The sequence below is a fragment of the Physella acuta genome, unplaced genomic scaffold (genome assembly GCF_028476545.2).
Source record: "Physella acuta isolate Inbredline_101_S28 unplaced genomic scaffold, ASM2847654v3 ptg000213l, whole genome shotgun sequence".
In the NCBI taxonomy this organism is placed as follows: Eukaryota; Metazoa; Mollusca; class Gastropoda; family Physidae; genus Physella; species Physella acuta.
Window position 1 is genome coordinate 771,113 of NW_026731732.1, and position 15,967 is coordinate 787,079.

At 32.8% G+C, this 15,967-nt stretch overlaps 1 protein-coding gene across 2 annotated transcripts; it reads right to left on the minus strand.

Annotated features, from left to right (window-relative positions):
* Window positions 1-1,279: 1,279 nt before the first annotated feature.
* Window positions 1,280-14,776, minus strand: LOC131937543 (ELKS/Rab6-interacting/CAST family member 1). Of its 2 annotated transcripts, none has more exons than XM_059295065.1 (19): window positions 14,725-14,776; window positions 12,201-13,122; window positions 11,831-12,007; window positions 11,375-11,488; window positions 11,035-11,193; window positions 10,788-10,910; window positions 10,585-10,668; window positions 10,324-10,482; window positions 9,162-9,329; window positions 8,549-8,716; window positions 6,488-6,639; window positions 6,091-6,220; window positions 5,597-5,761; window positions 5,245-5,411; window positions 4,485-4,620; window positions 4,132-4,263; window positions 3,753-3,913; window positions 3,218-3,365; window positions 1,280-2,510 (listed from the first exon to the last, which is right to left on the minus strand). In XM_059295065.1, the coding sequence occupies exons 2-19, from the start codon at window positions 13,089-13,091 to the stop codon at window positions 2,226-2,228; spliced, it is 3,519 nt and encodes a 1,172-aa protein (XP_059151048.1). In that variant the 5' UTR covers window positions 13,092-13,122; window positions 14,725-14,776; the 3' UTR covers window positions 1,280-2,225. The 2 variants fall into 2 exon arrangements, with proteins under 2 accessions (XP_059151048.1, XP_059151047.1); XM_059295064.1 differs by having other exon boundaries at window positions 14,457-14,770.
* Window positions 14,777-15,967: the final 1,191 nt, after the last annotated feature.

Sequence of the window (15,967 nt, forward strand, 5' to 3'; positions counted from 1 at the left end):
TATAAAGCTTATCTTTCTAGACACAAACATGCACCTGCTAGTTTCAATAGTTGGTGTTCTGGCAACAATTCATAAATTACCTCTCTATTTGTAAGAGAAACATAAGCTTAAAAATTAATTTTTAGTGTTAAATAATATATATTCTCTACCTAGTAGTACTGAGCATAGAGTAGTTTGCCTGTCACAAACATGCTTCTCAAAAACTAAACATTTTCTAGTTCAGAGCACCTTGTTTCATTATTGGACATTAAAATAAAAACTAAGTTTTAAATACTCTTGTGGGCAATGCATTCAAATTTGATCTCTAATAGATCACTAAAGATTCATCCTGGTCCTTAACACATTGCCTCTTGCTAACTCTAATTTATTGCCATTTTTGGGGATCTATAATTATATTTGCAATGTAAACACTTATCAGGGAAACACATTCAACACAATGGAAGTCCACTAACTCTTCTACAGTTAAGTCTTTGACTTACCACCAGCCATGGCTTGTGTAACACTGCACCTATAGATCCCCACCCTTAGGTTATCCTCCATGGTTTGATTCATTCTTGCTGACTGGGTCATAGTTCATTTTGTACAAATGTTCTCTGCTTTTGAATTCTTTCTCTCTTTCCATATCTTGCTCACTTCTTTTAGTTTGTTCTTTTACTTTTAAGCCCATGTTCTTTTCATTTCCATTTTTTTTTCAGAAGTGTTTGAAACTTATCTCCACTAACCCTTGGAATTGTCTGGACAGTTCTTGACTTTGCTTTCCTTTTCTCCTTTATTACAGATGTTTAGCAATTTGAAGATGTTTTCAGCAGTAGCTGTTACAGTTGTTGACTCCTCTCCATCTCAAATACTTTTTAATAGTAGCAAAGGGTCAAATTTTTAAAAATCCACTTAACTGGTCAGGAAATCCATTGGCTGGGTTGGATCCTAGCCTAGAGAAGAACTTGACCAGCAATGTTTTAGTTTGATCAGCATTGTTCAGGGATTTTTTGGTGTATGGGGAAATGACAACACGACTTTTGGCTTTCATTCATCAAAATAAACATTTTAGTGCATGATCCACTGTTAAGTTTTTTCACAAAAATCTCTCTGAACTAATTCCAAAAGCCATTTGGATAAATTGGTCTCCTCCTCACTGGTTGGGTTGGTTAGGACAATATTTTCCTTCAATTTTTCATGTAAATCTTTTGTTGGCCTGGACACAGACCAACTTTTAATGCGTTTGATAACCTTAACCTTTCTAAGTACCAAAATCATAGCTTTTTTTATAAAAAAAACATACAAAATGTGTTTGCGATGAGGCACATGTTCAGATACCTGCAAACTACACCAATTCAGTGACATGTTTATAGTAAAACATAACCACAAAGATCTACATTCTTTAGAATTGTTTCACATAAAATGATAATTTAAGATAAAGTAAATGAACACAAATTAAGCAACACTTCACTAGCAGGTTAACATAAACAATCACAGTGTTTATGTTTTGGAAGGGCACTAATTTTCTATGATATTGAGCAGAAAACTGTTCGCTGTTAAAACATAAATATTAAAGGCTTGCATCACAAAAATACATAACCTTGATCACAAAACAATAGCTATATACATACAAGAAAGAGATTATAAAACCACATAGTCACTTTAAGTATAGACTAAAGCGATGGACTTAGAAAAAAAAAACTGGCTTTGGAACAAAACACAACTCTAATTTGAAAATCAAAATCTTTTTAAGAAAAAAAGACTACTGTTTCTACTTGAAAAATGTACGTTAAATTGATCTAAACTGGAACACTAAATATATTATACAATATGAACACAATTTAAGTAGATATATATATACAGAGCTGCGCAAACCTGTACAAGGCTGTTATATTAGAAGAGACTAAAATGAGTAAACAATAGAGATTGCACATCTGTTAAACTTTAAAATGTAGCAAAATTACAATCAATAAATTTTGTTGTTTGGAATTCTGCAAGTTGACTGTCATTTAATAAAGCTGGTACAGGGAAGAGTTAATTACAACCCAACACTAAGGGACTATTGGATGTAAAGTTAAATAAATCTTTAATTTAAAATACACTTAAGCAGTCAGTTTGAAGTTTTATCTTTGTAAATTTTAAAATAATGCTTCATGTTTAAAAATGAGATTCAATTATGCTTTTGTAAAAACTTGATGCAATATTTGCTAAACATATGAAGATTTATCTATGTAAATGCCATTTACCTGCTAGGAATCTTTAGTAATAGATTCAATTGTTAATTGAGAAATATCAACATTAGTTAATGTTTCAAGAGGATCAGATTTAAATGATGCCTCCATTTGCTTCACTTTATCTGGTGACTGATCAGTAGGAGAACTGCCAGCTGATTTAGCTTTTTCAGGCAAGGATGGTGGGTATCTTGTAGGAGAGTTTGAAGCACTGGCTGATTTACCATCAGCGTTTCTTTCCTTACTTTCACTACGGCGTTCTCTGCTTGCTCCTCTATGTGCTAGTTTCATACGTTTGGTAGTCTGGAATAAATAAAAAGCTTAAAAATTAAAAACAGCTAAAATTATAACTTCACTACAACAGTAAACTAAAAAAATTAAATCTTTGGTGCACAGACAAATTGTTATACAAAATTTCTCAAGTTTCACATAATGTCTGTTTTGTCAACTTACTGAAAACATTTACTTGGGGCTTTCTTTATTTTACTTCATGTATTTTAATAAAAATAGCATAGAACCATTTATCTGTCAGAAATAAAATTGCTTTTACTTCCCTTATAGCCTAGCTAAACCCAATTATTTTCAACAACAAAATGTTTTTCTTTTAATTGATTTTAAGATTTCTAAAAATTTTATAAATATAATTCCAGTCACTAGAACTACTTTATGGCTATATTAGTTACATTGTAATAAAAGCCAATTAAACAGCAGACGCTTGGTAATTATTTTAATTTACCTAACTTTATTGCCTCCAACTTCTGGTAAAAAAAAATTTAATTAAAAAAAAAAAGTTGTAGAATATTAGCAGCTAGAGAAAGAAAAAATCAACAAAAACAAGTAATTAAAACTTGATTTATCCTGCTCCAGTTTTTATTTTTAAATTTCATTACCAGTGATACGTCGTTTACTACGAGGATTTAAATGTACTATTTATAGTTGAGGTGCATTTGGGCACATAGGACACTGCCGCCAAGAAGTGTTTGGAAAATTTGACAGTATAAAAAACTTACAACATCTCTGAGTTGTGCCTGAAGCTTGTGTTTTTCCTGTGTCAACCTTTCTATCTCTTCCATATTCTTCTGATTTTTAGTGCTTGTCATTTCTAAAAGAGCTAAGGTGGAGTCTTTTTCACTTATAGCAGCTTGAATGGCCTCTTGTCTGTGAGTTGAAAGTGAACAATAAACTATTTAAAACCAAGATTTCACAAAGAATGTAAAGTTCTTATCACGCAAATAAAACAACTAAAGAAAATCTTTTTATATCAATTTGACACTTTTACAAAATCCTAATTTTTTTTCTTTTTAAATAATGAAGTAATACTCCTCATAAAAAGTTATGTCATTGTTTAACACATTTAAAAGAAAATCTATTAAAGAACCAACTTTTAGAAAAAAATAACCCATTAACTTAAAAGGATATTAACTAAAAACAACATAAATAGATTTAATTGAGAGCTAAAAATCATACTGTTTTTTTTTTAGTAAAACATTTGTTTATTTAAACCATAAGTTACAAGTTGATAACAATATATTTATAATATCATACTTCATTTCATAAACTTCCTGTAAATGTTTCTGTCTCTCTGAGGTTAATTTTCTAAGTTTGCCATCCTTCTCTTCCAATTGTTTAAAAAGAGCTGCTACCTTGTCATCATATTCATGTGATGATTGCTGTAAACTTTCAATTTCTGATCTCATTTCATCCATCTGTATTTTTTTTAATCAAAAATAATGTCTTTAGTACTTAAAATTTGTATCTTTAAATCTAAGCTGTGTTTTGCTTAAGGTCATTGTTCATTTAATATTTACTACACTGTTTTTTAAAAAGCTGAATGATATTCTAGCGTCTTGTCATAAAAAACCTGCAATAAACCTTGAACATTATAAAAACTAACAACATGGTTTAAAGGTACAGTAAATCTTACAGCAGATTTAGCATCCTCTAGTTGTCCCTGAAGATCTGCCATTGCCATCTCACGTTCAGCTGTGATGATAACACTTTGTCTTAATGCTTCTTCCAGTTCTTCTACTCGGTCATTGCTTTTTTTTATTGCACTCTGTTAATTTAAATACTTTTATAAATTATGGTAAGAGTAGTTGCCTAAAAGTTAGCGTTTATCAGAACAAGCATGTTTTTTTTTAGAAAGAGGATCATTGAAGTTATATATATTATAAAGCCAAAGAATCGAAAAAGTAGAATGCTTTTTTTTAAAAAAGATAATGAACTATAAAATGTAGGAGCATTTCAAAAAGTAAAATAAAAATGCTAACAACTCACTGATAAATGTGAAGCATCATCTGTCATAGAATCTTCTCTTTTCCTGGCTTCCTCTAAAAGCTGCGCATTTTTTTTCTTCTCCGTTTGTTGATTTCGTTTTAAAGTGCCCATCTTTTGTTTGTATTCCTTCACAATTCTAAAATTGAAATCAATTTTTTATCAAAATCAAAGTATTGATCTTTGATAATAAATCCAACAACAAGGAAGCTCAGACATATGAAAATCATTTAAGTAGGAGATACTTCTGATTAACCATAGATGAAGTATAAATACAATAAAAGAAACGAAATGAGCCTCAAATATAACAAAAGAAGTCAAGGATAATGCATGGAGGGAAAAAAAGAAAATGACCACTTTGAGAAATGTGACCAAGCTAAACAAAAGAATACAAACAGGCATTTCAACATTAGTTTAAACAGATGTAAGATATAAACGTGTAAAGGACCTGAAAAGAAAAATTAGGAAATCATTATTGCAGATCTACCCTATTTAATCAAATTTAACTACTTTTTGTGACAATTAATGAACTTTCACTGAAAATCTGTATTAATATTAACTACAACTTTCTAAATTTTATAAATAGTTTTGTTTCTATCACAATTTTCAGAGATGTAACCAAAGAAAAAGCATAATTTTGAGGGGGGGGGGTGAGAGAAATATGTGCATATTACTTATCTTGGCTAAAACAGTTTGAGTTTTCATTTAATTCAGAAAGGTTATTTTTCTATGTTTAAAGAAACAGATTAAACTTTTAACTCACTCTTGCAAATCTTTAATTTCATTCTCTTTTTCTGCTTTATCAGCTTCAGCTTCTTTCAACATTTCCTGAAGTTTCTCAATTTCAGCTTGAAGTTGTTTACTCTCTTGTTTACTCAAATTTGCTGGTTGACTTTCCTCTTTTCTCTTAAGATCCTGATCAGCTTTTTCCTTAAGATAAATTTTGATAAATACACATTATCTAATTTAATCTTAAAAATGTCATCCAGACAACTTACTTCCAACAAAAAATATTTTCTTGGATAATCTGATTACTGACATCTCTAAAAGCTTTGTATTTATCTTGAACAACTGCTATGCCTTTTAAAAATATTTATATAATTTAATAAGTTTACCTTCTCATACAGTACATTTTTGTCAACTGCTTCCTCCAATTCAAGAGTAATTCTCTGATAATCTGCACGTTTTTCTTGCAGCTCAGATTCAAGCTTCCGGATTTTACCTTCTTGCTCAAACTTAATGGCCTGCAATTCTGTTGTCTGCTCTCTAAGTTCACAAATCTGAAGAAAAAGATATTTGTAAGGAAAAAGTAAATGACTTGATTTAATAAGGTAAAGGCAGCTGGAAACAAATCTGACTGTCTTCTCACCCTGCGGTAAATTCCTATTGATTCTACTGAAAAGTTTTCATTATTTTTTTTTCACCTTAAGTTAATTTTCAGTATTCAATAAACAAACTATTACTTTAATTTTATTGTGAAGAGCATTCAGTAATGAACATAGTATAGGTGTTTCTATTTCATATGTCCTATTGACCATCTAACCAGATAGGGTACCTTACATACTTAATAAGTTTAATGTCATCAAATTTATCAATCAACCCAACTTGCCTCAGTTTGTTTAGCAGTTAGCTCTTTTTGTAAGCTATCAAGGTTGTTCTTTAAGTCTTGTGCTTTTTTCATATAAATATCAATTTCTTCTTGGTGTTCTTTCTCTATCTGTTCTCTCTGGTCTTTCAATCTGCCATAAAAGCATAAAACATCATTTAATGCAGTAAGCCTTCTTTCTTTAACTCTTTTTTAGAAGTAAAATATTTAAATGTGTTAAATCACATCATCTTTACTCTAATTAATGACAGTAAGCACATATATACAAATTAATTGAATTATTTTTCACGTAAATAGACTATGTTCTGAAACCACTAAAATGAAGCACAACATATGAACTATTAACACAAGTGAAATGTAGTTCCTATCAATAGCAATTTTATTTAATTGGGTACCATACCTTTCAATCTGCTTGTCCTTTTCTGCCAAGCCATCTTCTAAAGCTGATAAAGTGCTATCACTGGGTGACTCTGTAAATGTGGTTGTAAGTCTAACTCTTGCTTGTGACAACTGATCTTCTTTTTCTCTGATAGTATCCTCTAGTCCTTCAATCTGCATGGAAATAAATTTATGGGTCAACGTATTCTAATGATGAATGTGTATTTTTTGTAAAGCTTCACATGTGAGTATTATAACTAGCTGGGGAAGTATTTCAACACTTTCCAGGTACAAATTCATATTCAATGACAATGGAAGTAATAATCAGATATTAAACTAGCGTATCCATTGCGCATGTTGCTGCAATCTCATAAGAAAAGATATTCAAGGACACTCAAGATGTCAGGGCACCAGTGTAGGCGCCATAGTCTGTGACCTCAGCATATGAGGGGACAGTGTGGTCAGACCCATGCTCTGAGGTGTGACATCTTTTTAAATTTGGGGTCTGGCTTTTTAAGTCAGTGGAAGGGGAAAGATAAAAATCATCAATTAAACATGATGTCATTTATGGATGACCCCCTAAACCCATCATTGTTCCAAAGATAAAGGGTAGTGTAGTAAATACTAAAATGCAGACAGCAGAGCATATAAAAACCTTAATAATAATGAGCTTTTTACAAGCTTTTATTTGGGTTCGAGGCAAATCTTGTAACTTAATTTGGAGTTACTTCTAATGCAGCAATTTAGTTCAAACTTTCCAAATACTTTCCACTTCGATGACAATACTAGTCTATCTATTTTTTTATTTAATTGGATATTTAATTAGTAATTAAAAATTAATTAAAACTGCTTTGAAACTAAGGGAAGATAACAAAATTAAATCACTTGATATATTACTCATTTCAATAAGAGAGGGGGAGATAACTAGCTAATACATTTAAAAGCTTGTTACTATAAAGTTGTTTTTTTGTTTTATGAAAGCACTAAAGAAAGGCTTTAAAAATATTTTAACTGTATTAGGAAAAATAAAATCATGGGCCAGAAAATATTTTTAATTGTATCTAGAGCTAAAAACATTCCCTATTAAACCTAATGAAAATGTATTTTCAAATTTTCAGTACATTCAAAAGCTTGTTATTACATTTAAGATTTTATAATTGTTATGTTCCTCTCTGCTAATTTTTCTACATGCCTGGGCCTGAACATCGACAGAGGGAAAAGTAAAGTTCTCAAAGTCAATGCATCAAGCAGCACCCCTATAACATTGGCAGAAGAAGCCCTAGAAGAAGTGGATAGATTCACCTACCTTGGAAGTATTGTTGATAAGCAGGGCGGGACAGAAGCAGACATAAAATAAGGACGGGCAAGGCAAGAGCAGTCTTCAACCAACTAAAAAATGTTTGGGGTTCTCGAGATTTAACCCTAGGAATAAAAATCCGGATCTTCAACACACTAGTAAAACCTATTTTACTCTATGGAGCTGAGACATGGAGAATAACTGCTATAAATAAGAAGAAAATACAATCATTTATAAACTCATGTCTCAGAAAGATCCTGCGAATTCGCTGGCCTAAAACCATCAGAAATGATGTTCTACAGCAACGGACAAATCAACTGCTAGATGAAGTAGAGATCCTCCAGAGAAAATGCAAATGGATTGGCCACACACTCAGGAAGCCTGTATAACAGGCATAACAAGACAGGCCCTCACCTGCAATCCACAGGGCAGGAGGAGGAGAGGCAGATCAAGAAAGACCTGGAGACGTGAACTGGAAGAAGACACCAAGAACATTGGATACACTTGGGGACAGCTGGAGAGACTAGCCCAGGACAGAGACAGATGGAAAGCTCTTGTCAGCTGCCTATGTCCCAGGAGGGGCGACAGGCAAACCTAACCTAACCTAACTATGTTCCTCTCTGCCTCTTTAAAGGAGTGGACATGCTTTGAATCTTTGGACAGATATTCAACATTTATTACTGAAATAGACTAAGCAATCCACAGAAAGTTTTCATCATTAGAAATAAAATATTGAAACCTCTTGCTGAGAGCTTTAATTACATTTTTTAAAGGGTTGCAAGTTACCTTTCTTTGTAAGCTACTAATACGACTAGCTTTTATTTCAAGCTGATCTTTCAATTCCATAACTTCAAGTTCAAGTCTTCGCTTCTCTGCTTGTGTAGCAGAAGTTTCTTTATTTTTTCTTTCTATTGTTCCATCTTTCAATTTCAGTCTTTCCTGGAGACCTTCAATCTGTTTCAAAAATTAATTTTAAGTAAAAAAATATTTTTTGATTGATAGCTAAGCATAAGATTAAGAATAAAATTGATTTATGTTATTGTAATAATGTAAACCTGAGAGTAAATCATTTCTTTTTAACTGATTTTGCAGTTTGAACTTTAAAATTTTGTTTCAAAATAATTATCTTTAGTCTTTAAAGATTTGGAGTATTCACACAAACTGTGAAACACATAACATAAATCCAGAATTGCCAAAAATAGTAAAAGTAATCACACATTAGAATTAGAAAAGAAAATTATATTACTTTTATATGGAAACATATCCAGTAAGAAAAGCAGGCACATAAAATGGTGATGCGTAATACTTAATTGTATTGGAGGAAAGCTCGTCTGACATTTCAATTAAGAACTTATTCTCTACATGTGTTTATATTTTCAGGATTTTGACTAAGGCTTACATCTGCTTGCAGCATTGTAGTTTGTCCCTCCTTTGAAGTAATCTGATCTTTGAGTACAGAAACATAATCTTCTCTTTCACTGTGTTGTCGTTCCAATGTGTCTATTTTTAGGCGTAACCCTGCAAGCTCAGTATCTTTCTTAACAAGTTCACTTTTTAATGACTGGATCTTGGAAGTAGTTGGAAAACAAATAGTGAGTTTAACTTTAAAAATTTAAGTGTCATGAAGAGCTTTTTATAACTATAAACAAATGGTATGAATAATTATCTCTACACTATTTTTTTACAATCCTGATCAACCTTTGTCAAGTAGACTTGACAAACAAAATCTTTAAATAAGTATTAACTATTTAAGACCATCATGACACTCCACTGTTTAACCAATTGGATTTTTAGCATATATGTAGAAATTGCTAGAGAAGCCATTTTAAGTTGTGTTTACATAAAATAAATTAGCAAATCAAAATATTTACTCTAATATTTAAGTAGAAAAATATAAGTGCTTTTCTATTACTATTGATTCTAACTGAAAAGTTGTTCATTATTTTCTCATCTAAAATTAAGTACATTTTCTGTATTCAATATTTGCAAATTATTACTTTAATTTTATTGTGAAGAGCATTCAATTATGATCTTAGTGCAGTTTTAAATAAACAACAATAAAAATATCAGTTTTTCGTATTGGAGTCAACAGGTCATTAAATAAGCAAAGCGCAGATTTTTCGCCAATGGGCTGTTGGAGAAATAAGCAGAAATTAGCATGTGCTTTTATCCTCTTTAAATGCTACAAAAAGTGTTTTTTATTCATTAATTCAGTAAAAATCTTTATTTTTGCTTTGACGAGCCCTTAGATCTAACCCTAATTTAGATATATTGCATTAAAATTTTATATTATTAAGCTATCTGAACTAGACAAAAAAAAAGACCACAGCTAAGCTCAGTTCCAAAATCAAAACCTTAAAAAAAACTTGTTTAAAAAATAAATAGAAGCTAAATACAGATCACCATGTACCAAAATAACCATGTTGTTTATTTTGTCATTGGTTGACCAAAATAAGCACTTCCAGTTTTTCTTGCCTGGTTATTAAAAATAATGTAGGGTAAAAAAAAAATTCCACCAAAGAGTGGGAAATAATTTACGGATAAAAGAGTTAATAGCTTACTTCAACACGTATTAATTTTTCTTTGGCACTTGCTAAGTCTCTAAGCGATGAGTCCCTGGTTGATACAGGAGAAGAAAGTCCTGCGCTGTCTTCTTTAGACTTTAAAAGTCTATCTTCAAGTTGCTGAACCTCTTTTTCCAAACTTAATATTCTTGCATCCTGTTTTTTATATAAATTAAAAAACAATGTTTTTCTAGTTTAGTATCTATAACCAAGACAGCTATTAAACTTATAAATAAAGTACACTGAATTGATTTATACCCGAGCTTCTAAAATGGCGTGAAGTTTGTGGTCACCCGGAAGTCCATGAACTTCTACTTTATAATCTTTAAGATGGGAAATTTCCTGAAAAATTTTAAATATTTGTTTTCATTTTAAATTATCAATATGTATAATGATAATCTAAAAAGTACCATAGTTCATGTAAATATGTTTATGTACTGCCAAGCTAGATAAAAATGTACCCTGTCGAGGCTAAAAAGTTTGCTGTCTTTTTCATTTAGATCTCTTTCTAACTGTTTTCTTTTTTGTTCTTCTTCTTTCAACTGAGATTTTAGTGCTTCCAATTCTTTTCTTTCTTCATCCATCTGAAATTTTAATGTTTGATGGTATCAAACAGCTACCAATGCAAATCAAATGATTATAGTTTGAAAGAGAGATAACAAAATCAATGAAAAATTGTTAGAAGGACATACAAATGCACACACTTACCTTGGTGATATTAACCCCTTTGCTGTGTAACATCTCCAGCAGTTTTTTAATGCTCTCATCTCTAGCTTCTAAAGTTTGTTTTTGGCTATCAATCCTTATTTCCAATTCCTCAATAGTTTTTTTTAGAATAAGCATTTCTCTACTTTGAATATCTCTCTCCTGTAAACAAGAATTAGAAATTACTTTGTTGCTATTAATACAACAAAACCTGTTCAACTACATATAGTAGGCCAACAGTAAACTATAGTTTTAAATTTAAAAACATGACATTGCCCTAGAAAACCATATAAAATTGAGACTCCAGTGTATTTTTTTTTTAATGTAACACACAAGCTGTTACCTGTTTTAAATTAATTACTTCTTGGGATGAAGTTTCAACTCCTGCATTAAGACCATGATAAGAAGCACTTGAGTGACTTATATCTTCACGGTCTTTTAGAAGTTCTCTATGTTTCTAAAATAAAATACAATTAAATATCATTTAGATTAAGGCATAAAAAAAAATACATTACAGATATTGTCAGAGCATGTTAAATAAAGGATTATGTTGCATTTTATATAACATTAATACACATTCTTAAATTATTATAATAATTAAGTTCTAGTCAATATTATTTAATCAACTGCCTGATTGAATGTCAATTATAATTTATCCTGTATGTTGTATAACTCAAAAGAATTGCAAGATGAGAAAGTATATATAAAGAAGGATTAAAGTAAGTTCTCATTAACAAGAACTTAATCGGATTAACTAACGACTGCTGCAAACATGACCATATATTTATTTGATTTATACCTTTAATTCTGCCTGTGTGACTTTAAGCTGTTCATTTAAAAGATTACATCTAGCCGCTTCTTCCTTCCTAACAGCTCTCTCTTTCTTTAACTCTGGGGACCAGAAGGTTTTAATGGAATTCATACTTGATGAAAGTTTTTCTCTTGTTTGATCTAAATCTTTTTGCAGTCTACCAACCTGAAAATAAATATAAATGATGCAACAATTTGATGTAATTTTTAAAGCTGCAACACTCATGTAGCTATTTTAATTACATAATCAATTATCTTATATGATTTTGGGATGTCTGGTTTGTAACATGTATAAAATACTATTAGGTTTTCAGCTGTAATTTTCATGTATAAGGCACTAAGTATAATTTTCCTCTTACTTCTTTGTGCAAATCCGATATCTGAACCTGCATCTCAAAAACAAGAGAGTTTCTAAATTCACTAGATGAGTGGTCGGGCTGAATACTGGACGGATGTGATAGTAATGGCATTGAAGGTAATGTGGCAGATGGATAATTATACTCTCCTCCTCTGTCAGTTGACCGTGACCTACTAATTGAATGAGGATCCCTTTCAAGTGATCGAGCTCCCATATGGGGATATTCTCTATCCAAAGAGCGATCTCGACCTGTAGTGTTATATCTGGTATCATGATTTAGTCTATTGTCCATTTGCATACTGTACTGCATTTGCTCAAAGTGTCTGTCTAAAGATGTATCACCTAAATATGCATTTTCACGCTCTATTCTATCTAGTGATCGATCTCGCATTGAAGTACCAAGGCTACTCGTACTGCCTGCTCTAGTATGGCCTTGAGTATTATTTCTACTACTGCTGAGACTTCTACTGTGAGTTGGACTGATCAAACTTTTTAAAGGAGTGTGCCTGGGAACTGGTCTACTGTCTATGTAAGTTCTTTGAGAAGGATTTAAGCCATATGTAGCATTGAAAGACTGCAAATGTTCCAAAGGGAAGTCCAGAGGTGAAGAAATAGCAAATTCTGCTGGTGACCCATCAGACATAGCTCTGCCTCTTGGTGGTCTTTCAATGGACCCATTTCCATAACCACCAATATAACTAGGACTATGGCCTGAGCTGGAGTTGCGAATTGGGCTAGTATTACTGCTGCTAGAAATACTATACATTGCATCAGCTTGCTGACGATTCATTGATCCAGTTGTGTGTGATACATCAATATTAGAGGAGCCTGCTCCATCTCGACTTTTTTCTTTCCTCCTGGATGAACGATTTTTGCTGAACATTTTTATCATTTTCAAACCAGTTTATTTGAAAAGCAAAAATCTGTTTAGAAAAATGAAAAGAAATATATTTAGTTTCCTATGTGCAATAAGCTATAAGCAAATGTATTCTAAAGGTAAGGAATAAAAATTGCCTAATACAGGCCAACTAAAAGTGATAAAAAGAATGCATTCTTACATAAGCAACAGCAAAAAGGTCACTTAAAATATTTACGACTTCAAATTAGATTTATTTTTTAAAGCTGCCCTTCTTAAAGAAACTGTTTACTTGACTCAACTTCAAGATGTGGTTCAGATATTTACACTATGTCCTATGGTTTTTAAATACATTTGAAATTGATAAAACTATTCCAAACTGACTAAATCCAACCATGGTCAACTAGCACCTGAGCAGTAAAGAGCGGTTGAGCGCTAGAGTTTCCCAACGGCTGCCTGAGAACATGGGGTACTAAAAAGTACTAGGGATACAGTGAGCCACTACATTTGATGACTAAACTGAAACCATGGTAGTGTCCTGCAGTAGATGTGACCAGGTGATGAAAAAATAACTAATTTTTTTTTAATCAGACTCAAAATGTTTTATCACAACTAAAGCAATTTTCACACCATAATTGTACAAATTAATTGTTCAACTTTAATTTAACATCGCCAATATCTTAAATATATAAGTAGTTTATGTTATTCTAAAACAATGACTGTCCTTTTTTATTGTATCTTAGTGTTTCCCTATATGCCTAAACAACTTAATTTTTTTTATTTATTTTACAATTTAACAAAAATGGAAATGAAATTTCTATTCAACATTAAGTCTAAGTTAATTTAAACTTTAAACTTTATGCCTAACGATCAGATATTCAATTTATGTCTTATATTCTTAAAGAGGTTAAGGTTAGCTATGACACTGCAAGTTATATGTGTATTTAGTTAACTACCAGTAACCTAACATCCCTTTTAAGACTTTTTAAGAAGATTCTATTACTGTGCCGTTTTTGGAGAGTGGTTACATAATTTGATAATACATAACAGTAACACATACACCCCAAGACCAACCAAAGAACTAACCCTAATTAGTAATTAGGCCTATATACTATAGAAAACATATACTTTTACCAGTCTGTCCCCCCATGATATCAAGTGCCCCCCCTTCCCCCAGGAGAAAAAAGTCTGTAAGAAACACTGACAGTGAGTAAACTTGACAAAACTAAAACGAGTGAGTACTCACTCACTGTGGTACTCACTCACTGTGAGCAGTACACTTGAGTACACTCGCCCTGCTGCCTTTGTGCTAGTAAAACCAAATTAAATAGCTCTAAGCATTATTAGTTTACTAAATCTAATTTAAAATCAGTGTTAGTCTTAGATGAGCACTGTCTTAACCTCGAAATGTGTTGATCTTTAAAGATCTATCCAGATTCATAGACTCTTCAGCAGAACGTGAACGTGCATTGGGTGAAGTTGAAGATCTAACTTCACGAAACATTTTCATAACACCAAAAGTGCCTCTGTATTTTTATGAATTTTGTGTGATTGCAACTTGAATACATAATAAATCTATTCATGATGAACTAGCGAAATACTGCAGTTCGCCTCAAGAGTTAAAACAAAAGAATAAAATATGCATTGGGTAGATTCTAGCAAGACTAACTCAAATTAGTGTCATCCATCAGTCTCAGCCCCTAATCTTTAGTCTTTAGATTAGCGACCCCTATATCCGGGTTACGATGACCTTTTAAATGATGACATTTAAATTTAGAAGTATCGCCTATAATATTATCTCTAACCTAACCAGTTGCTTTCTATGCTATCTTGAAAATCATTTTAAAGCCATGATTGTGAATGTGAGAGTAACCAAACAGTCCGTAGATCTGTAGGCCAGGCGTAAAAACCATATAGCCTGGGTCAAAAGATAGACAAAGTCCGAGTCAGAGCTGTTTATTAATCATTAGTCTATAGATCTATAGAGCAATGTATGTCTGCGTGTCTGCTTTTATACATGTTACTCCACCTTTCATCGATCGCCGTGATACTTTGGGAAGTTGACGAGAACACTCCAGGGGAGGTTTCTGCACACAAGAAAATTATTTCACAAGGGCGGCGCCCAGGAGGGTGCGACTTTTCTCTATACCATATGGTATACCTATGGTGTATAAAAATTACAATTCGGATGCGTTTCGACACCATTCATCCCTGTGCCATGGAACTTTGGGGAGTTGATAAGAATACTCCAGCGAAGGTCTCTGGTGGCGCCCAGGTGGGTGCGATTTTCGTCACGGTTTAGCGCTCAGAATTCCAGAGCGGCTATCGTAGCACTTAGTATCCGTCAATCGGGCGTCCTGCATAGCGGGAAAGGGGTACTACCATATTCAGTGGTAAAACTGCAGCCGCCGGCGCCATGGTGATTGCGTGTCCCGAAGCGCCCCGGGCTCCACTAGGAGCACTATGGCGCCTTCGTTTTTTTTAAGTCAATGTATTAAAGACACGATGGGCAACAACAATTGTTGACTATATCGAATCAGGCGCGCCCTACCACGCTCCGGCAAGGGGATGATTTGGCACCCGAGTTTCTTCCAGGCATCTCTTCGCGAGGGCGAAGCCCCCTCCGAAAAAAATCTACCCCCCCCCCCCCCCGAACGAAATGAAATTTATATAATTTATATAGAAAATATATACTTTTAACAGTGTCCACCCCCCCCCCCCCTCGAAGAAAGTCTACCGCCCCCCTCCCCCCCCCCCCCCCCCGAAAATTTCAAGTGCCCCCCCCCCTTAGAAAAAAGTCTGGAAGAAACACTGTTTGGCGCCACGGACTCACCCGTGAGAACTATATCGCTTACGTTCAATTTAAACAGCACCATAGGCTATGGATACAATGGGTTGCTATAGTCGCTCAC

Bases quoted from the DNA above. Each gene is read 5' to 3' on its own strand.
- LOC131937543 (XM_059295065.1), bottom strand. From the start codon at position 13,091: ATGATAAAAATGTTCAGCAAAAATCGTTCATCCAGGAGGAAAGAAAAA. The intron at 11,489-11,830 runs GTATAAATCAAA...ATTTTATTTTAG, and splicing joins TCACACAGGCAGAATTAAAG to AAACATAGAGAACTTCTAAA. The intron at 10,669-10,787 runs GTACATTTTTAT...AAAATTTTTCAG, and splicing joins AACTTTTTAGCCTCGACAGG to GAAATTTCCCATCTTAAAGA.